This window comes from Onychostoma macrolepis, chromosome 13 (assembly GCF_012432095.1).
Source record: "Onychostoma macrolepis isolate SWU-2019 chromosome 13, ASM1243209v1, whole genome shotgun sequence".
In the NCBI taxonomy this organism is placed as follows: Eukaryota; Metazoa; Chordata; class Actinopteri; order Cypriniformes; family Cyprinidae; genus Onychostoma; species Onychostoma macrolepis.
Window position 1 is genome coordinate 24,658,304 of NC_081167.1, and position 24,442 is coordinate 24,682,745.

Genomic DNA, 24,442 nt, shown 5'->3' on the forward strand with positions numbered 1-24,442 from the left:
CTAAATTTCTCCAAATCTGTTCTGATGAAGAAACGCTATTTACATCTCAGATGCCCTAAGGGTGAATAAATTAAGCAAATTTTCATTTTTGAGTCAACTATTCCTTTAACAGAGAATAAAAATACAAATAATAAACTGTATTATTATTATAAGGGGAATATGTACCAGAGCTCAGCATCGTAGAGACGTCACATCTCATCTACTGATGTGCTAAAAGTTTACAGCTCATCAGCTTTACAAATATTAGCTGGGGAGAGAACTTTTTTCACTAGAGTTTTATACATTAGCATCTTGCCTGTCCCTTCACTCTTTGATCTCCCTCTGCGCTCTGATTGCATTTTGTCGTTCAGACTGAGCGCTTTCAACAATGATCAAGCAGGGATCTAATTACGCGTCTAAGGCAGTGTATCCTCCATCACGGCAGCAGGTGCTTTTGGTCTGCTTTCAAAAGAACCGGAGCAGGTGTGCCCGTACTCTCACTTGGAAAGCTGAAGAGGAGAAAATTAGAAAGATGCTACAATCCATAATCTCATGCTGAATAACAAGCTATAATGGCAAAATCAATCCAACTCTGAAAGTAGACTAAAGCTTTGCTTCAGTACCCAGATTTGACACTGAACATCAATAGCGACCAAACACAGCACTAGACTTGCTTACTGTACAAAAGTAAACAAATTGCCCTTAGAATACAACATTAAATTTGATTAATATTGCCATGAATGGGACAAAAGGCAATTTTGTAAATGCATAAACAACAGCACAATGATATATCAGCCTAACACGTGAAACAAACTCTATAGGCCAAATACTGTATTAGTATTTGCTATGAATATGCACATGAAAGAATAACCAATAAGCTTTTATTCTAACAATGCACAAGTTTCCCTTGCTGTCTGCAATCCTATCAGACCTAAAACCCATGTTTGGGTTGCAACCCACCACTTGAGAACTACAGACTAGATTGAGTATCTATTCTGCAGGATATGGAGGAAAATAACCAGCATGTTTTATTTAAATTGCATAGATCAACTGAGTCTATAAAGACATGGTACTGTACAGTAAATGAGCAATGATGAGGACTTAAAAATGATGTACTTTGGGAATCATCTCCAAAAGTCTTGCCTATTCATATGACAATTAATTATAGAACATTTCACTGAGAATTGTATGTATTATTATCAAAACGTTCCAACTTTTCTTGACAGTTTTTGTTGGACTAAGAGTCTCTAGGGTTTGGGGAAGAGATGTGAGGTGACAACATCTTTAGACTGTTCAAGTAATGCTTTCACTCCTGCAACAAGTTCAGAACAGGTTCACTTAAATCCTTAACAATGATTATGCCAAAGATAAGCACCATTTCTGAGAAGTTTAAATAATATTCAGTGCTTTTTCCTCATAAGAAACTCATAAACTATTCATTGTACATTCAAAATGAGTGAAAATCTATGAACAGTGAAGATTTAAAAGAAGATCTTTCACCACTGTTGTTTAAACCTTCTCCACTCTTAAACTCCATTGCTTCGGCATTGACATTTCAGCAGCATTCATACTTTGTGCCTAATTAAATGTGTCTCTAGTGTCTTTTTTTGGACATGTTTCTAGAACACACCTCCCTGTCTGCAATTGGTCGGACAAACTCAAACCATTGGTTGAACCACTATTGCTGTTTTTGTTGGCTGGTTTGCTTAATTCCTTTAGTGTATCTGGTGTTAAAACAAATGCAAATAAATGGTGCTATACATGAGTGCAATTCAATGTTACTGAATACGTATACTGATTTTCAAAGAAAACATCTATAAATGGTGAATTTCGAGTTCCTCTAAACACTGGACTTGCATATAAGAAAATATTTAGAAAATAAAATATTTACAACCTTGCCTTCAATTTCAGTATCTCAGTTTTCTCGATTGTGGCAATTCTGTGAGTCATGATTCTGGTACCTGCCAACCTGTCCAGAAAGTAAATGGATGACCTTTCCAATGCTGAAAAGCCAGGTAAATCAAATATGTGCTTTTCAAATGTCTTTTTCAAAATGCCACTGGAAATATGCTGTTCAAATCTGCATTGACATATAGCATGCAGTCAGTCTTAGAAATTGGGGTTCATTTTTAGTTGGTGTTGATGATGATGAAAAAGATGATGGAAAGTCATGGTACTAATGCAGAATGAGACTGGGTGGGCAGGGGCTGTGGAGGGGGTGGGGGTGTTTTGTTTCTGCCTTTTCTTTCTCCCTTCCCCCATTGGCTGTCGTGTTGGATATGTCACCAGCATTGCTCTAATTGCCTGCTTTTCCTGTGTGCATGGAGCCGGGCTGTGGTGCGTATTACACGCTCTGGGACCGCACTGACTTTACACACACTGACATGCTGGTCAGAGCTCGCTGACATGCCCTGGCAGGCTGGCTTCCGACTTGTGTTTTAAAGCGTTGCTAATTTCTCCTACTAATCAGTGATCAGTTTGGCCCAAGCATCTGCCCATGTGCCTGGTGGCGACAGAAATATGAAAGTTACAATTCAAGATAAAAGTGTACAAGACAAGTGTCTCAGTCCGCTAAGAGCACTGGCTAAATCATTTACAAGGTTGTTTCAATAAATAAGGTAGCAAGAGTTTTGTGAGTACATGTGTTCACCTATAGTCAGGGCTCCAGTCTGTGACTAAAATGGTTGACAAAACATACAAATATGTAAGGATGATTTAAAATCTAATAACAAGTTTCATTATGATAGCTGACTCAAAAAAGAAAGAAAGAAAGAAAGAAAGAAAGTACTTGGCTTGATAAAGACTTATGAGTCAAAAAGTTTTAAAGTCTGTAGTGTAAAAAGCCTTCAAGTTTGAATATTTATAGTCTACAACAGTAGAACAAATAATAAACAGAAAGGATGATAGATAGAACAATAGCATGATAGGTCAATAGATAGAACGATAGAATAATATAATATATAGATAGATAGATAGATAGATAGATAGATAGATAGATAGATAGATAGATAGATAGATAGATAGATAGATAGATAGATAGATAGATAGATAGATAGATAGATAGATATGTTGTTGTTGTGAGCATCACTAAATCCACTAGTCTATTGCAAAATTACAGCATCCTTTCAACGAAACCTCTGTAGATAATCTGAAATAACTAGTGCACTTTGCAGCAGCATTTGAGCTGTAATAGGTAATCAAGTAGTAATCACCCTTCATTGTCCCATGAGTGCAAGAAATAGATGGAAACAGGCAGAAAGAAAACACAAAATGATGCTCAAAGTAAAGCAGGTATTTATTTAAAGTTTCTTCACCTTCCAAAACCACTCAAGGACCATCTGCACAACACTTTCTCTAGAACCTCTCATCTTATTTTTTATTTATATATATCTTTTTTGATCAGAGAGAAGAGGTATGTAATTAGAGACCAAAGTGTTCATTTCTGATTCTTTCTGAAGCGATTTCATTTTTAGGCAAAATGATTGCTCAGTACTCCCACAGTACTCTCTCTTTCAAAGAAAAGGTTTTACTATTCTGGTTTCCAGTAATGCTTCTGCATTTCAGTTGAGTGAATGTGATTTTTCTTGTACCTGAGCATATCTATAGAATCAACTGCTAAGGCTGGGAATCAGTACTGATTTTTATTTTTTTTTTCAATTTGATTCTGATTCAATTTCATACAGAGTCCTTCATTAAGATTCCTAGATGTAGAGCATATTTCAATGCCTAAAATGCTCCAAATTTACATATTTTTGACTTTAAACAGGGCACATTCGCATACACCTGAATAGCAACTAAAAGTGTATTGTTTGTCCGGTTTGTGTATGGTGTCATATTGTTTAACAAAAATTTCAATGCATACACTGAAGAAAGTGGACATTTATAATCAGATGTTAAAAGTAAACTTGAAATCATGCACAGTTAATTGGAAAATCCACTTTTACTCAGCCCTGCTATATTTTCATAATACTGTAAATGGTTATTTATCATTTGAAAGCACATTCATTGCATACGCTTGTTCATGAGGCATTTTATGGTTATTCTGAAAAGCAGACAGTTGTATCTAACCGTATAGCTCCGTTTTGAAGTGAGTAATTGTTGAGCCTTGAGGTAGAGTCAGTCACTGTATTCAGTGCAACTACAACCTATTGATCAAAGACACCAAACACAGTGTCATTCTGCATATAAAAGAGGGAGTGGGAGAAGCCACAAGATGAAGCGTTTCTCTGTCACTCCAGGCTGAAGGAGTGGAGGAGAGACTCACTGGGGACAGAAGACAGAGTTCAGAGATAAAGCAGCTCTTTCTCATCCTCTCTTTCAAATCTCTCCTTTATCCCGAGTTTACTTCCATTGGTTTGGGTTTTCTAGCACCTAGATGACCTTTCTGGGATGACTGTCATTCTTTCCTGGTAACCATCAAACAGACGGCCCAGCAGGAGGGTTTAACCACCCACATAGCGTGTGAGAGTGTTTTTAGGTTAGGATATAAATCAAAAAGACACAGAGAGCCAATGTTAGCAACAGTTTTCAACAAAGATTGATTTTGTGTTCATATCTATCTATCTATCCATCTATCATACCATTCATCAAGAATGCATTAAATTGATCAGAAATGACAGTAGACTTAAAAATTCTTACAGAAATTATTTTTAACAAATGCTGTTTTTTAAACTTTCTATTCATGAAAGAATCTTGAAAGAATGTATCATGGTTTCCACAAAAATATTAAGCAGTAAAACTGTTTTCAACATTGTAAGAAGAAATCTAAGAAGAATACTAAGAAGAAATCTTATCTTCTTGAGCACCAAATCAGCGTATTAGAATGATATCTCGTGACGCTGAAGACAGGACTAATGGCTGCTGAAAATTCAGCTTTGCATCACAGAAATAAATTGCATTTTAAAATATATTAAAATAGAACTAGTTATTTTAAATTGTAATAATATTTCATAATATTACTGTTTTTACTTTAGTTTTATTTATATAAATGCAACCTTGGTAAGGACTTGGCATGTACAGTATAACTTTTAGATGTTGCAAGCTGTAAGCTACTCAATGATTCATTTTATTATCTAACACAATCAATTATTTACTGTACAAGTCAAATTTCGAGATCAATGTAAGAAAACAATGGAATTGTTACACAAGCAAATTGTAATTATAGTAAATACAAATAGTTTGACAAATGAAACAAGTAACAATAAATGTAAATCCCCCAAATGCTCACTTTCACTTTAAAAAATATCCAAAGATGAATTACACCAAATGCTTTAAACTTGACAACTCAAGTGAATCAAGTGTTAAAGATTGTTTTAGAACAATCACTGCCACAGCTCAGGGTTCAAACCCACTCTGTTGATGACTTTGACCTTTATTTGATCCAAAGCCTCTGTTGGGAAAAGATCCATATGTGCATATGTATAACCCCATTTCCAAGTGACAGCACACAAAGCTCCTGAGAGGAGGTAAACAAGGCTTTTTTCCATCACTTCCTGCATCTTTCAGCTCTTGTTTGTTTTTATGCTTTTCTCAGATTGAAGGCTCTGCTTAAAATTAATCTTGGTTGACACACCAAACACTTGGATTTCCACAGCAGCGGCAGCAAGGAATGCTGAGACCTTCTCTTTCTTTTAACACTGTGCTGCTAAAAAAGATAAACTAAGTGATTGATAGACAGTGTGAAAAAGCGACGAGAGGAGTACATGTGTGATTGTGTGTGAGAGAGAGAGAGAGAGAGAGAGAGAGAGAAACTGAGGCTGTTTCATTGGAGATCAGTCTGACCTTGTTTAGAGCAGAGCTGGAACTTTTGGAGGGGGCCAATCAATGGACAAACACTTCATACAAGCACGAGTTCAAAGCGCGCGAGAGAGATACAGTAAAATAACAAATCAAATCTGTGGGTGATTGTGAGAGAGAGAGACTGAGGCTGTTTCATTGGAGATCAGTCTGACCTTGTTTAGAGCTTTATTTTTTTATGAATATATAGCTATATTTCTTTATGAAATTAAAATTCACACAATGCACAACAATCTTACTGTGTACAATCCCACAGTTCCCCTTATTAAAAAAAAAAAAAAAAAAAAAAAAGTCCAGGTTTGGCTGATTAGCTTCACCTGTTAGCCCCTGTTTGTAGAAGTTGTAACTACACTTTCAGGCATAACATCAGCAATCCAAGGTTTCTATTAATGAGGAAATACACTGGTGAAACGTTTTGGAATAATTGCTTTTTTATTTATTTATTTTTTAAATCTCTTATGTTCACCAAGACTGCATTTATCTGATCAAAATTACAGTAAAAACAGTAATATTGTGAAATATTATTACAGTTTAAAAGAACTGCTTTCTATTTTAATATATCTTAAAATGTTATTTATTCTTGTTTGATTTTCCTGTGAATTTTCAGCAGCCATTACTCCAATGTCACATGATCCTTCAGAAATCATTCTAATGAAATTCATAAGAAACGTTTGACCTTTTTCAAGTATTTATATTGACAATATTTGAATGAATTAATGAACGAATGACGCATTTATTTCATTATATTATAACAGATTCTCTACCAGTGCCAGAGTAATGTTTTTCCCTGGCTGCTGCCTTACATGTCACAGCTCATGCAATGGTCTGCCAGTTTTATTTAATGGGTCAGAGAGAGTGAAAAATGATCATGAAAAACAAAATTATGGCTGTTTTTGGTGTAAAAGCCATGATAAGTGGACCACAGGGAAACAGAACAAAATAGTTTACAATGGTTTACATGCTCTTCTCTGCTGTTGCCAGTAGTATTTTCCCTCTGTTTTGCTTTCCAGGTGATTTATCTTTCATATTATTTGATTTCCAGCCACATTAAAAGGATAGTTCACCCAAAAATTAAAATTGTCATGCATCATTTATTCACCCTCATGTTGTTCCACACCTATGACTTTGATATTAGATTTTTCTTAAAAAAAAAATAAAAATAAAATAAAAGATAAATAAAAAATAAAAAATAAAAATATCTTAAATGCTTCACAGATGAAAGCAAGTCATTACGTTTTAGAACAACATGAGGTTGAGTAAATGACAAAATGTTAATATTTGGGTGAATTATGCATTTAGGCATTTCAAATTTGGCTATTGGAAAAAGAAAAAAGAATTAAAAAGAGGAAAATGTAACTCATGCAAGGGATAAGCTTTAAAGAATGTCTTAAGTTAATGTCACTTCAATCACTGTGGTTAAATTAATTCCTGTCACACATTTCTCTCATGATCATTTTAAGCAGGCATTTTGTCTGCTGTCTCTCACATTTTTGCCAGCATCTGAGCAACCATCACTTCCACTGAACAAGCTTTGCACTAAAATAACTTTATAAATCGCTAAAACTCAGAATCTATAAATATTAAATGAACATCTTAAACTAGCTTGTATGCTTGAACATAACAGCACAACCCTATTAATTTATTCCTGTCGTATTTCTCCACAGTCTAGTTTTTCTGGTTTTCTTTAGGTGTGTTTTGCTATATTAAGATTATATTTCAGCTACAATGTTTTAAGTAAAACACTGAGGCAGATCATACCCCAAGATGCTGACAGACATGAAATCATGCGATAATCTTTCCCCAGTCTATCCCCTCCAGACCTCAGTACATAATTCATGACCGTACAAGTTAATCTTATTCGAGGCAATTTTCTGCTGTTTCATATTTAGCCATGAACCATTTTACATCATATGAGCCGAGAGATAGAAGCTAGCTAGTCCTATAATGAGCACAACAATGAGCTAAATCGGTTTATAATTGATCATTCAGGTCAACTGCAAACCAAGACAAAAACTTCGTACTACATCATTTCAAACACATAGGAATTTCAGAGTAAACAGATTAGTATTATACTTCAGAATGATTCATGTTATTAGTCATACATCGCTCTGGTGATCCTCCTACACACAGACTCGTATGTGAATTAGATACATGCAAAAAAACATTACAGTCTCTTATTTCAGTGATACTGGGGACACAAGCACTAAATTGTCTACTTGTAAACCTTCTGTTAGCATCTCTATTTGTTTACATTACTGCTAATGACACATTTAATGGAGTTTTGCATTTAGTCTTTCATCAGCTTGTTAGTTAGTTATTACTGAGTGAATGCTTTTTATCTAAAGTGACTCACAGAACACTAATTGCAAGGACGGCTTCCCCTGGCGTAGCCTGGAGTGAAAAGCACCACAGCAGCAGAGTAAGACTGTGATTACATTAGCACTCCAATTCGCCTACAGGCTAATGCCACTCCATCAAACCAAGAACTGATGACAGTAATCAAAAACAGTGTTATTTACGTCACAATAACTGGATTCAGTTGCAGAGTAAAGAAAGTCTGTTTAAAAGGGTGGAAAGAGTGCAAAAGGGCTGACGGGCTTCTAATGTGGGCTTTAATGAAGGGAATCAGAATATCTAAACATATACAAATATGCTTTTAAAGGGACAGTTCATTTAAAAATGAAAAATCTGGAATCAATTACTCACCAATGATTACTCACCAAATTCACTTTTTAATTACATTAGTTTAACTAAAATTCAAAAAGAACTATAATTCAGTGCATATAATATATAATCTCTCCCAAAGTAAATTAAGGGAGTTTCATCAGGCAAAAAAGTTCAAAGGCTCCTGTATGCAGCATAGGATGATGCAAAGTGGCAGATGCATGTCACAAATAATTCATTAAGCCCATCTTACATAACCCACCGTTACAGAGAGAAAAAAAAAAAATATATATATATATATATCTCCTCTTCCTCTGCAACTGTACTGAGGTTAAAGAAAGTGTTCATCTTCTTAGAGGACCTCTGACTGCAGAACACAGGTAGAAAATCTGCTAATAAATCACTTTGACACTGTTCTAAAGCAACATCGCCACCTTTAAAAGGATCATGTATATGTATGGCTGCTTTATATGTATTACTGAACTTTCAGAAAAGGTGAAGCAGAGCGACACTTTTATCCCTGTGATTTGCATATTATATTTGCAAGGAGACCTTTAGAGTTTGCTTTTACCTGTAGATGCAGTTTACGTGTAATTGCAGGCTAGTGCAAGACAGGTCTATTTCTGCTGGGCTTTTGTGCAATTTGTTTATAATCCAGACTGGAGCAGCACCTTCTCTGCACATTTTGTCCTCTTCCTATTAAGGAAGCATTCATTTTTTTTAAATAAATAAATTAATTCATTTTAATTCATTTTGTGAATTAAATATGTGGGAGTCATTTTCCATGCACAAATACATTAGAATAGCCATTTAACCACTTTGAAAGCATTACAGTCACAAATTAATTTTTTTTCTGTTAGAATTATTAGATATTTTAGATAAACTAATAAGCTAGCTATTCAAAAAAATCAAATAGCTGTACGACCCCCAAACCCTATCCCAATTTCAACCAACAATTAAAATCATACAAGAATATTATCATTTTGACATGATCTATTGAACTAAAACTCATTAACTCATTTTAATTAGTAAAATACGCTATTTATCCTTGCATAGTGTAATTAGCTTAATTAGCATAATTTTTCCTGATTGCAAAAAATATAACATCCTTAAAACTGTCATTTGCACACCTAAGATCATAACATTGGTAAGATTTTTATTAATTTTTTAACAAATTTGCACAAACTCTCTTACCAAGGCTGCATTATTTAATATAATATACAGTAAAAACGGTAGTATTGCAACATATTACTACAATTTCTGTTTTACTGCATATATTAAAATGTAATTTAGAATTCAATTTTGAAAACAGTTGTGCAGCTTAACATTTTTGTGGAAACTATACTGTACATTGTTTCTCGGGTTTCTTTGATAAACGGAAGCATTAAAGGATAGAATTTATTTGAAACTGCTTTTTTTATATAATTATAAACTTCTTTACTGTTTTGTTAGATTTAATGCGTCCTTGCAAAAAAAAAAAAAAAAAAAAATCTTATTGATCCCAAACTTATCAATAATTGCAATAATATCTTTTTAAATTTTATATATTACATTTGGCTTTTCATTTAATAATTCTCATTAGAACCTAATTTTTAAACTTGCAAACCTTATAAAAATGAACTGAAATTAAAATGGCTTATAAAAACATTATATTAAAATTTATAATTATATTATAAAGCATATCATTATTAAGTAACCTTAACATTTTCTGAAGGTTAAGCACATTCCTTCGTTGACCATGAAAATGAAAGATAGATTTTTTTTTTTTTTTTTATAGTTTCAGGCCCTGTTTTGTACTCTATTTGTGGAAAGTGCCGGGAGCTCTCCAAAGCCAAGCAGTTCTTCTTAGCTGTGTGAGCCAAACCCAAGGGCTTTACTACCGTGAAAGAGAATATTACAGAGTGCAGAACTTGACTCTGTTGGAGTTAAACAAACTCTCTTGTAAAGTACAAAAGTAATGATTCTCATGGGTTTCACTTTGCTCTGAACCAGCATCAAAACACACTCTCTTTATTTCTGCTGACTGATGCTCCGGCGGTTCAGGCACGGACCGCTTGGCTTATTTGGACCTCTGTTAGCTGCCTCGTGTTGCCTTGAAAACCGATGAAAAGTGCTATTTGTTAGGCCTCATTTAGAGCTAACACAGACTTTAAAACAGTAATCGAACTTACGCGACTCACCTAACTGCGAATAGCTGCTTGACATTTTCTTGGGGTGTTGTTATATTCACCAAACCCTGACAGGAACTGAATTAAATAGGAATTTAGAGTGTCTATTCACTCACATTTGCTGTCAGATGCTGCCAGATGTGTCCCTCTAGTCTACATAAAGACCATTAAGGAAACAATATATATCTTTGCCTTTCTCCACTGTCCTCTGACAGACCTTCCTCCCCTGAAGCCAATTTCTGATGTCCAATTTTATTCTCAGTCCATGAAATCCTTTTTGATTGAAGGGTGAGAATGACAAATGTGACAGATGTTGGTCAAGGATATCACCTACGACTAAAACTGTAAAAGATACTGTCATATTTTCAAACACATCACTTCTAGTCCAATTTTAAAGCCCAAATCACAACGTGCAACATGGTGCATAAGATAAAAATCACAAAATCTAGGCTTAAGTAAACAAAACTGACAAAGGTATGAAACAAAATCTCACAATGTGCTGCCTTACAGCTTTACAAGTATCTGCAAATCCACTGCTAATGTGTTTATTGCTGGTAGCCATTGACTTCAATAGTATGGAAAATATACTATGTTAGTCGATGGCTACCAGCAGTTTGGTTTCCAACATTCTTCAAAATATCTTTGTGTTCAGCAGAAGAAAGTCATATAGGCTTGGAACAAGAATTTTAATTTAGTAAAGTCAGAAGTTAATACCCATGTTAAAAAATATAGAAGTCCAACATAATTTGATTCCTCAGTCCAAAAATAATCATTACAATGGAATCAGCTTACACTGATGGGACCATACACATTACAGGCAATATTACAACAAACTTCAGACCCTGCAGCACACAAATAACAGTCAGGGAGAAAGTGTTTACAGAAAGTGATTTAGGAGAGCAGAGAGGGTGTAACTCTACAGTGCTGAGAGGCAACAGACACACTGTTTTGTAAGTGTGAGAAGCATTTATCACAGTCTTGTAAGGCTGACAGTGATGGAAACCTCAGCGCTTTATCAAATCAACTCAGGCAAGAAAACTGTGTGCTTTTGCTCAGTAGTTCGCTAACTAAGTGCTGTGCAAGAAACTAGTGTGATTACAAGCCCAGGGTTACGAGGAAAATGTCTCTCTCTAGCCGGGTTTCCATCCAAAGTTGTGAATTTAACTTATGTGCAAATTTGGAATATCGCATAAAACATTTGCGAACGAGCACCGTTTCCATCCAACGAGTCAAAGAGAACAAAATCGTCACTTCCTGGTAAGCTGGCACTAAATAGCCTATAGAAAACTAGGATAAGCTACTGAATATAATAATTTTCATATATGAAAAATGAATTGCACCTCAGAGCGAGCAGACGAAACACAATAAATGCTGTCATTGCTTTCGGAGGTGAATGTTGCTGTGTTTGGGAGCACAGTCGTGTAAGACAATTATACAGAAATACTTTGATGACAGACTTTGCTCAGGCATTTCAGAACGACCGTAACAACATTACAGATGCTGTGGAAGGAGATCAGTCCGCTGCTAGTCAAGTTATCCTGTCTCATAGCGCAAAGTCACATGACTTTTTTGATGCGCTTGGAGAAATTTATTCGTAAAATGCATTTCCATCTCCCATTATTTGCATTAACCCTTTTTCGCACAAGTCAAAAACCACCTCAAGTGAGCGTAAAAACTTTTTTGCGAATTAAGGTATTTTTATTCGAAATTTGGCATTTCCATCACTCGTTTCTCATGCGATACTTCAAAATGCGCATTAAAACTGTGATTGAAACTCAGCTTCTGTCTCTTACAGTGAGTCTCTTTTATTCAGACAAACACAGACGCTAACATGATTCTATATTTTTTGTTGCAGAAATATGATTTATACTTTTCTAACAGCATTAACAATCATTAAAAAATCAGAAGTGACAGTCAAGATATTCAAAATGTTACAAATGATTTTTCAAATGCTGCTCTTTTGAACTTTCTATTCATCAAAGACTCTACATTTTTAAATATTAAGCACCACAACTGTTTTCAACATTGATAATAATAATAATACATTTTTATTGAGCAGAAAATCAGCATATTAGAATGATTTCTGAAGGATCAAGTGACACTAAAAACTGGAGTAATGATGCTGAAAATTCAGCTTTGCCATCACAGGAATAGATAACAGTAGAAAACAGTAATTTAAATTCTAATAAAATTTCACAATATTAGTACTGGAACAGTAAAGACAAAATTGTTCTGTTGACTGTGGAGTCAAGAAATTTCCAAATATGATTAAAAGATGAATATGAGACAAAACTACAGAATGTCACATTTTATTATTAGACTTTTCAACACATACATGTTTTACCAAATAAAAAGAACAGCACTTTAAGCGTTCATCCCACTCATTCATGTGAGCATAAGTATTGGAACAAATACAGTTGAACATAAGGCAGATATAAAAGATTAAAAGCTATTATTTAGTTGCAGATCCCTTGCGCACAATCACAGCAGTGAGTCTGTGACCCATAGACATCACCAGACTCTTGGTCTCATCCTTTGAAATACTTTTCCCAGCCTTTAATGCAGCCAATTCCAGTTGTTGCTTGTTTTGGGGAATTTCTACCTTTACTCTCCTCTCCAGCTGGTGAAATTCATGTTCAATCGGATTTAAATCTGGAGATTGACTTGGGCAATCTAAGACTTTCCATTTCTTTGCCCTTATAAATTCCTTGACTGAACTGGCAGGATGTTTTGGGTCATTGTCCTGATGCAATATGAAGCACTTCCCAATGAATCTGGTGGCATTTTCTTGAATATTGGTAGGCAAGATGGTTTTGTACCCTTCCAAATTCATTCTGCTACTGTCATCATACATTAAGTCATCAGTAAAGTTGAGAGGGCCTGTTCCAGAGGCAGCCATGCATGCCATGCCATGACACCACCTCCACCATGCTTTACAGATGAAGCTGTGTGCTTGGGATCATTGCAGTTCCCTTTTTTTCTCCACATTTTTGCTTTCCCATCACTTAGATAAAGGTTCATCTTTGTCTCATCAGTCCATAAACACAGTTCCAAAACTCTTCTGGCTCACCTTTGTGCTTTTTTGCAAACTCTAATCTTGTCTTTCTATTTTTGGAGCTGGTCAGAGGTTTGTATCTTGCTGTGTAGCATCTGTAATTCTGTGTCAAAGTCTCCTGAGGACAGTAAATTGTCAGAGCATCACCTCAGCTTTCTGGAAGTTGTTGGTGATTTTACAGACACGTCTTTTAGGGTTCAATTTCACAGCTTTTATGATTTGTCTGTCATCAACTACTGTTGTTTTCTCAGCCGATCAGGTTGTTGTTGGTTGCTGGTGGTTTCCAAACTCTTGATTTGTCCATGCCCTTTGTTTTTGCTAGAGCTCTAACTGACTTCCTCTTTTCTTTTAGCATCCAAATTGCTTGCTTTTCTCTCAAAGTCAGCTCCCTCGTCTTCATCCTGGTTTGTGTGTGTCATCATCAAATGCAAGATTCAGAATGCAGAAGTAATGGATATAACTGATACGACACATTCCCTGCTTTTAATATCTGAAGATTTAATGCAACAGGACACAGCTGATCACTTAGAAAGAACTGTGAGGCGACTGTTCCAATACTTATGCTCACATCAGATAGAGGGATGAAACTCTAAAAGTGCTGATCTTCTTAGCTGGTAAAACATCTATGTGTTGAATCACCCAATAATAAAATGTAACATTCTGTAGTTTTGTCTCATATTCATCTTTTAATCATATTTGTAAATGTCTTGACTCCACAGCCAACAGAGCAATTTTTGTCTTTACTGTTCCGATACTTTTGGAGGGCACTGTATATACACAATCTTCATCTCCTCTTTATTAAACTAAATAGCCTCTACATCAGCCTCTAATGTATGAAAGCCTCTCATTCCAATCACAATTCGCTTCCACTTAAATCAGGGGACTCATTTCATGGCTGCCTGGGCAGTAAATACAACACAGGAAGCAAACTGAGGATCACACAAGAAAATGAGGACTCTGAATTCTGCATCTAAATTTGTCATTCAGCAATAACAACAGTACTACTCAATACACACTGATTATGCATTATGCAATGTTATCCAAAGTGACTTACAGTAAACTTGCTTCAGAGACGTTCTAGAACAAACTATGGTTCAGTGTTTTGCTCAAGGGCAAAATAGTGACAATGGAACCGTTCATGCATCACTCTTTCTATATTGAACCTATGACCTTTGGGAACCCAATCAAAACTTTGACCACTAGTTCGCCTATAACATCTATACGTTATATGTACAGTAGCCTCAAAGTATTTTCAAACTTTAAAAATGTGAATTTAATGCATTAGATAAAAAAAAAAAAAATCAAAATGATAAGCAGTATTATAATTTTGTATTATTTTTGAACAATATATATACTGTTTAATCATAATGTATATATATATATATATATATATATATATATATATATATAAAACCACTTGATATTTTGCTATGATATATAAAATACGACAACATTTTTAATTGTGGCTAAGACTCCTGTAATGAAAAATAATGAAAAGTTAATACAGATTTTCAATGCATCGCGTAACAAAAGCATTTCTTGGTGTGTCCCAATGAAAGGCCAACTGGATGGTGTTTTATAAGAGTCAGAATACAGCCTCACCAGGCATTACTGTGCCTGTTTCTGAGCATACAGTGGGTCACAAAACATGCAGACAGTTCCTTTATCTAGAGGGAACAGTCACACAAAAGAGGATAAACAGGATTGGGTCAGGAAGCTCTTTCCTTTATATCTGTCAAGGCAAGGCAAGTTTATTTATATAGCACATTTCATACACAGTGGTAATTCAAAGTGCTTTACATAAAAGGAAGTAAAATAGTCATTAAAAAAAAATAATCACAACAATAAAAACAAGGATTAAAAAAGAAATTATAATCACAAAAATAAAAACAAGGAATAAAAAAAAAAAAAATTATAATCACAACAATAAAAACAAGGAATTTATAAACAAACATTCTCAAGCTTTGTTCAAACTCTTACGAAAAAAAAAACCTTCCAAAACTATTCCACTACTTCCCCTATTTACTTTGACCATCATGAACCAAACAAATAGAACTCAGAGGTCCTACTTTCAACTGATAAACCAACACACTTGTCTTTCTTTGCCCACATTCTCTTTACCATCACAACACTTACTTTAGCCTTCTGTTTAAACTTTTAAAATGATATAAAAATTGATTTAAAATAAATTTAAAACAGTTAAGAATAGAAAATGATTATACATAAAATACAGTGCAATCAAGTTCGGACGTAGCACAGAGTGCTCATTCAACAAATGCACAGCTAAACAGATGAGTTTTGAGTCTGGATTTAAATGTGGCTAATGTTTTGGCACATCTGATCTCTTCTGCAAGCTGGTAAAGCAGAAACACCCACCTCACCTAAAAGATCTGGTTATTTTAAGGGATTTAGACATCACCAAATGTCTCAATGCTTCATGCAATATTTGCAATAACTCACTGCACCTCCAGCAAATCAATCAATCATTTTTTCAAATTCTACAAAGCAGCTCTATAAAGACAATAGTGTCATTATTCACCTCAAGTCAGTTCAGTGTTGATTCAGATTCGGTTCAATAGCTGTGTGAAGTTCATCAATAATAAAACAAAGTCCTTTCAGCTGTAAGCAGCTCTATAAGTCAATAGTGTTATTATTGAGCTTGAGTCAGTTCAATGTTGGTTAAAATTCAGACCAATAACAGTGTTGATGTTGCAAAATGATCAACAAATTAGATTCTGCTGTAAAGCAGCTCTATGACAATAGTGCCATCATTATTTTGGGGTAAATTATTCTAAAAAAGTAATTACTAGCTAATAATTACATCTTCAACAGTGTAATTAGATTACTATACTAATTACTCACTCTCTCAAAAATATTGCATTACTTAATACTAATTACTTTCTATATCCCATATCATCCTCGACCAGTTGAACAATACAAGGAGTGTATTTCTTTCAAATAAATAATACAAAATTGCATAAATTATTCTTGAACTAACCAAGGTATTTAAAGGGAGGTTACATTAAAAACCATAACATTAGATATTCAATTTTAACATTAAATCCACTATTGTTTTATGTAGCATTGTTCTGTAGTCTGTACACTATGTAATGCAATTGCATCTGAAGTAACTGTAATTAAAGTACAGAAAAATGAAGATTAATCCTTTACTGTACTTTTTCAAGGGGAAAGTAATTCAAATACAGTAATTAATTACTCTGTAATGCATTACACCCAACACCGGTCATCACCCAGCTCAATTCAGTTCAACTTCTGTTTGTTCTCAACCCAGTGCTAATCAATCAATATAATGACTAGTAAGCAGATATGTACAAAGAAATCTCAACAGTTATCAAATTGAACTCTGCAAGCAAAAATCAGAGATCTCATTATGAACTCAAACATTCTCAATTTCTTCCAATACCAAATTGATGAATTGGCATTCATTCATTAGCTCTGGATTACTCTTGCATCTCAACTATGGTCTCAGTTTTATTTCTCCAAAAGAATCTTTAAGGAGAAACATCTGAGACAACGTTTAAACTCCATCTGCTAAGCTCTGAAAGATCCTCTAAGCAATAAAATGTTCCTCTGAGAGACTCTCAACACCTTGATGTTTCACAGCTGTTCCACACAATCAGTTCATTAGTAAAAACGATTTGCTTACTCTTATAAACGGCATTCCACGGCTGGTAGCCATAATAGCCCGTGATTCTCAAGATCCTCTCCTCGATGGACGCGCTGTTGATGTCCTCAACTGATCGAGATGACTTCAGGTCCTCTTTAATCGATTCGTCCACCACCAGGTACTTGAGCTGGCGGAGTTGGGGGCTGATGTCGGACAGCCTTCTGGGACTCACCTCGGGGGATTTACGCATTCCGCTGGAGACAAGAACACAAAGTTGGAATCGCGTTAGCTTCGAGCGCTTTGACACCGAGGGTGAGGTGTGCCAATGAGAGCGTGGCACACGAACAGACCTTCTCATTACATTAGGATTCGGATAGTTCACCTCTTTAAACAGAGGATAGGGTGTTTCTCAAACACAAACACTCCGCGTAAAACGGCTTCCGAGCGCGCAGCTTTGTTTCAGTGCGTAAAGAGTGTGGATGCGCGAATCTTAACCCTCCACTAACTGGCTCTGCGAGCGGAGGAGGCAGAGGGGCTGAGAGATGATAACCAGACATGACTGCTGCTCCGTACAGTGTGACACTCTACTGGTACAGTAGGCCACGAATCATTTGATGGAAAGTATAGATAATACAATTGTGAAATACACAAATAATTCAAATAAAATGTCATATATGTAATGTGTTTAGCGCACTAAAAAATATTTTTTGAATCTGTAAAACAAAGATTATTGGAGTACGTTTTACAAGACAATACCATTTCAGTCTTTCTACTTGTTAAAATGTAATGCTTAATTCAATGTGTTACTTGCCGTTTATACTTGTTAATTCACAATCAATTTCTGAGTGAAAGTGTTTTAAAGCAAATCCTACCTCATTTCTTTTCCCCCAGTGTAGAGCATTTCTTAAATTAAATTAATAATAGACTACTGAATATAACAGTGATAATAAAGATTGGGTAATCACGTAATAACAACAAAACTAAAATCATTCATCAAAACATAATTTCATGGGTGAATTAAAATAAAACCCCACTATATTACGAGTTTTAATTAAAATATGTAAGATAACATGTTGGATAGGAATAAATAAATAAACAAACAAACCAGAAACTGTTTTTGGACCATGGTTTGGTTATCAGTTCATGAACTTCAGATGAGTCTGGCAGTTACATTCGCAATATGGTAGATAAGAACTAAGTGAATTTGCTTTTACTAACGTAGAACAAAAAGGACTTGACAGCATATGGCAGATTAGTTAGGGTAGTTTCTTATGCTGCAGTCTATATGGCCACAGGGAGGCGTGCGCGATGCAGCTTTACGCACCAACTCCACTGGCGCTCCTTTCACATATGGAACAATTAACGCTACTGTGCTTCTCACAAATGCAGTGTTAACAATCTAACTTTATTTGACAGTTTAAGAGGTGAATCTATTTAAAGTGTTTGTCCCCCCACACACTCTTTCCTTACGCGTTTAGCATAAGGGACATGCAAGGAAACTGGCACTATTTTCTCATACAGTCTCAAATAAATAGCATATGATATCTAGATACTACAGACAAAAAAGGCATCACTTTCAAATAACTGTAAACTTTAATATCTGCACTGTTCTTATGAATAGAAATCGTTAAGGTTACCAATATACGCAAGAGACTTATAGTATTTATAGACTTGTGCGTAATGAGCTCCGTAGTTATTTATTTATTTATTTATTTATTTTTTATCACTGTCATCACGACTGACTCTAACTGGGCTTTGTTTTAGAAGCTTAATTTTTTCTCAGTCCCTATAATTACACTTATAATTATAGTAGAAAGACAGCTACTACATCTGACACGACTCAAAAGTGATGCTGAGTAAAGCTGCATCTCAACACAACACGTATTCTACTCATGCATAGCTGCTTTTTAAAATTCTTACATGGGCATCAAGGTCGGGGGTCCCAGGTAACACATGCAGTCCCTCCGCGGGGCTCCGAGCCGGTCTCTATCTCCATACATGATCCCCATGAATGACAGCAGATCACTGCTCACACGCACAGAGACACACGGACTGGAATGGTCCGCTCACCCACTCTCACGCACACTCCAGCCGTGGCATTTCCAGATTTCAGATAGTATCAGCTGTCACACCTCCAGCGGTTTTTCAGAACCACAGCGCCATCTGACGGGGGATGCAGTTTCATGCTGGACTGTAAAACTTCAGGAGAAAAACGGTCCACCTGTTCAAAGTAACAGCAAACCGAAATGATCTAAAGATATTATTCCGTTTTTTAATCAAACTCGTTGGCCTCTTAGCAATTTAGGTCTTATTGTTAGAAGTACTGTCACGATAGCTATTTTAATGCAAGTACACTACTAATCAAAAGTTTTGGAACAGTCAGATTTTTAATGTTTTTTCTTTTCTTTTCTTTATTCTTTTTTTTTTTTTTTAAGAATTATCTTCTGCTCACCAAGCCTGCATTTATTTGATCCAAAGTACAGCAACAATTCTGAAATATTTTTACTACTTAAAAAAAAGTTTTCTATTTGAATATATTTTAAAATGTAATTTATTCCTGTGTTTTCAAAGCTAATTTGATTACTCCAGATAAACAGTCCTTCAGAAATCAGTCTAATATTCTGATTTGCTTCTCAAAAAAACATTTATTGTTTATTATTATTATTATTATTATGTTGAAAACAGCTGAGTAGAACAGCATTTATCTGAAATAGAAATCTTTTGTAATATTATATATGTCTTTATCATCAGTTATTAATTTTAATGCATCCTTGCTAAATAGAAGTATTTATTTATATAATTTGTCATATAATTTGTTTGTATTCTATAATATATATATACTGACTCCAAACTTTTGAATGGTATAGTGTATAATGTGACAAAAGATTTTTATTTCAGATAAATGCTGATCTTTGGATATTTCTATTCATCAAAGAATTCAGAAGAAATGTACTCAACTGTTTTAAATATTGATAATAATAATAATAATAATAATAATACTAAAAATGTTTCTTGAACAGCAATTTAAAAAAAGCAGTCATGTGACAATGAACACTGGACTAATGATGCTGAAAATTTAGCTTTGATCACAGGAATAAAATATATTTTAAAATATATTCAAATAGAAAGCAATTATTTTAAACTGTAAAAATATTTCACAATATTACTGCTTTGTCTGTATTTTGGATCAAATAAATGCAGGCTTGGTAAGCAGAAGAGAATTCTTTAAAAAACATTAAAAATCTTTCTGTTCAAAAACTTGACTGGTAGTGTAGCTATACTGTAACAAAATGATTTTTTTTGAAGCTGCAAATAAAGTTTACAGGAGTACGTTTTACAAGAAAATAGCTACAGTCTTTTCAGTCATGTTTAATGCAATGTGTTACTTGCCGTTTCTTTGTAAATCTTTGTGAAATTTACGATCAATGTCTAAGTGAAAATTGTTTCAAAGCCATTTTTCCTCAGTCTGTAGGTTTTAACAGAATTGCAAACATTTTATAATAATGATAAAAGTTAGTCAGGAACTGTATAATATAGACAAGAGGAGGTAACAATAAGAATATGCGCTTTACCATGTTTACCATCTACGTCGACGAAGTATGCTAATACTGTAAATATATCACTTTAGCTATAGTATATTTCCATATAACCAGCCAAACACAGAACATTCCCTTAACGTTAGTATTTGGTTCCTGTTTGGTTATATTTGGGAACCAAATAATAACGTTCTTGAAACATTCATTTTAGTTTTTGTTTGTTTGTTTGTTTATTTGTTTGTTTGCTTGCTTTTTACAATAATAAAATAACGTCCTCTGAACATTCTGGGAATCAAAAATGATATTGAATGTTTAAAGTCTTTTAGATAATAGATGTTTCTCTAACCAAATTACTGTTTATGTTGCACTGTTTGTCTACAGACTGTCCCTTGAAAATTACCTTTATTATTACATTTAATGATCTAACATTTTTAATGATCTAACAAATTAAAAATAAATAAAATAAATCTAAACAACAACAACAACAACAAAAAACAATCAACTACTTTGTGAAAACAGCTTAATGAATATGCTAAACTATGTCTTAATGAAAGTGTTTCTTTGGGGGGTTAGGTAGATAATAAAAATATCATTAGCTCAGTTTAAATACAGTATAGAAAAATAATAATAATAAGAGCTGGTCCTCTGAGTAAAGGCTCACAGTAGAAAATGCAGAGGAACAAAGTTTCAGAAAGTCTCCAAACAAAATATGAGCAGCAGAAAAGACCAATTCATCATATTACTGTGCTCTGTGTTATTTTCAGTGAACACCTCCTTCTTATTATTTTTCCACTGTGCAGTTTACACACCAAAAAATCATTGTGTCCTTATTATATGGTACAAGCACTCTTCAGGGGCTAAAATTAGATGACATCTTAAGAGCTCGCAATTTATGCTGCTCGTGTTTGTTTTTCAGCAAGAAAAACACTGTGTCCCCATTATTGTATCAAATCAAATGTTGTAATTAGGGATAAAAGTATCGTCATTTGAATTTGATAAAAATTTTGAGTTTCCCTCAAATAATATTTCAAAGAATAAGGTAGCTTTCAGTCTTTCAGACCCAAAAAGCCATAGTTTACACGTGTCAAATGAGTCTGATGTAGCTTGTCTGTTCAGAATTATGACGGTTGAGACTATGTGAGAAGGTAGGATGAAATGTTCTTGCTGTTTTCCACAGAAACCCACCCACAAGGCTGTATGGTATCCAATCTATGTCACAAACAGTTTTCATGGTGACTATTCTTGTTAGAATATCCTGTATCCTTAGTACATCCTGTTTTGGTACAGTTATGGTCTATTTATTATTTCTAATTTGGGCTATAGCATGCTTGTTTATTGTATATTATTGTCTGTTGTCTAGTTTACCAAGGCAGCTTGTTGTAAGGAGAACTAGAAAAGCTTTGGCTTGTGTGAGACAAGCTGGATTTTATCATTCATATTTCATAGGTTTCACAGCAGACCCTTTACACACATATTTAAAGACATAAATTAATGCTCGTCTTTTGTGGCTGTGTTCGTCCTACATTTCTTGATGTGGCTGGTCTTGTATTTAGGTCACCAGCTTTCCCTGTTGCCATGTAACCAAAGACGCTGTCTGCAGATGGACTCTCGACTGGCCCTTGAGTCCAAAACCCAGCATCCGTGTTCAGATCTGAGGCAATGAAAACATGCATCATACATATACAACAACACAACTAATCTGATTAGAAATGATGAGAGTTGTGCTTCAGTGCTCGTGGAAATCACTGAGCACATCCACTGAAAGCAGTCAAGTTAACCTTGAACTAAGAATTATACACATTCTAACTCATTTTTTTCTTTTTTATTTCTTTTTTTTTTTTATGGTAGCATGTGCAGCTAGCACAAATAGATGCCAATCTGGTATTACAGAAAACATTCATATTAAAAGGTGAATAATGAACTGAATGCAGCAGCAACAACAGGTTAATAGTCAGTAACCATGTGGTCACACTTTTGCAATCTAAAAAAAAGAGCCATAATCTTTTCTTTTGAAATGTGTAAACAGCTCTCTGTGCAGTTGTTCAGTGCCTTTTGTTTATCAAAGCCAGGTATGAAAGTTGTGACTATATACAGAGCTATATGTTACAAAGCTCATGTGTTTTATTTGAAACTGTTGAATTTGATACCTCCTGAATGAAGAACAGGCAATGTTTCTGCACTATAAATCGAAGTGGCCTGCGGTGCCAAAGAAAAAGAGTTCAGAGCAGCCATAATTTATTGAGGCCTTCTCCAATAGGGTCTCCTTCATGAACACAGAGATTAAAGGAAACCAGGACAGACAGAATCAGAGGACTCTGGGTACAAAAAACGAAAAGCAGAAGTGAAGAGGAGAACAGGTGAACTGAGTGTACAACGGCGCTTCACTAAGTAAGAAGTAATGAAATATACAGTAGCTATATATGTGCATATGTAGGAGTCCAAAAAGTCCATTATATGCATAACAATTCACAAGTTTAAATAAAAATAAATGTAAATAAATAAATGCATTTTAAATAAAAATAAAACAAGTCAAAGGAATAGAAATAGAATAGAGATTGCTAGGGTTAGAGGGTAATTTTTTACAATAAATATAAAGAAAACAAGTATAGAAATAAAAGAGAGTGCGCGTGTTTTTGGCTTGTGTTTTTTTAATAAAGAAAGAAAGAAAACAAATAGAAAATAAAATAGAATTAGAATAGAGAGTGCTCGAGTTAGAGGGTCAAATAATGATGGAAGTGGATGTGTTTTTAGCTGTTTTTTGAAGATGGCTAAGGACTGAGTTGGGCAGGTCATTTCACCAGGAGGGAACGGTTAATGTAAAAGTCTGTGAAAGTAATTTTGGGCCTCTTTGGGATGGCACTACAATGCGCTCTTCATTTGCAGAACGCAAGCTTATAGAGTGCACATTCATCTGAAATGGTGAATTTAGGTAAAGGGTTTCTGAGCCAGTCGTGGTTTTGTAAGCAAACATTAATGCCTTGAATTTTTTGCAAGCAGCTATTGGTAACCAGTGCAAATTGATAAACAGAGGTGTGACGTGCATTCTTTTCAGCTTGTTAGACTAATCTTGCAGCCGCTTAATGTTTTAGTATTTGGTTTGTCCATTTTTTAAAATTGTATTATTTTTCTTTTTCTTTAAAGCTGTATGAACTCTCCAAGTTTGTTCTCCAGGATGATTTAAAATGCTCTAAAGTGCATCTTGTGCTTCTGCACAAATGAGTTCACATAACCATAGCCAAAAAATTGCTTATTTTATATTAGTGACCTAGAAAAAGTGCATAAATGTGCACTTTTGTGCTGTGTTCTATTCTGTTTATTCCAAGGTTCCAATGAAGCAAAGCAAACAATTTTTCATTGTGGTCTCAGACTTTTTGACCATATTGTTTATGCAGCAGAATTCTACAGTACTGTTTAGGGTCAGTATAAAATAAGAAAAGTGACAGTACCAACATCTATAATGTTAAAATAAATGATCATTTTAATTTCAGAAATATATAATTTAAAATAAATGGTCTATTCATCAATTAACCATTTTAAGACAGTTGTAACATCACGTTTTTCACAAAAATATTAACCTACTGTATACGGTAGATACAAAAGAAATATACAAAGTAGA

At 34.6% G+C, this 24,442-nt stretch overlaps 1 protein-coding gene across 4 annotated transcripts in view; it reads right to left on the reverse strand.

Annotated features, from left to right (window-relative positions):
* The window catches only part of slc35f3b (solute carrier family 35 member F3b), a 61,537-nt gene extending 39,062 nt beyond the window's left edge, over positions 1-22,475 (reverse strand). The window contains exons 1-3 of one of the 4 annotated variants that reach the window (XM_058794766.1): positions 22,350-22,475; positions 19,211-19,511; positions 17,330-17,544 (exon numbers count right to left, since the gene is read on the reverse strand). In XM_058794766.1, coding sequence (XP_058650749.1) covers positions 17,330-17,544; positions 19,211-19,299 — 304 coding nt within the window. In that variant the 5' untranslated portion in view covers positions 19,300-19,511; positions 22,350-22,475. Of the gene's footprint in view, positions 1-17,329; positions 17,858-19,210; positions 19,725-22,349 lie in introns of those variants that run through there. The other 3 variants (XM_058794765.1, XM_058794767.1, XM_058794764.1) reach the window with 3 other exon arrangements.
* Between the last annotated feature and the right edge of the window lie 1,967 nt (positions 22,476-24,442).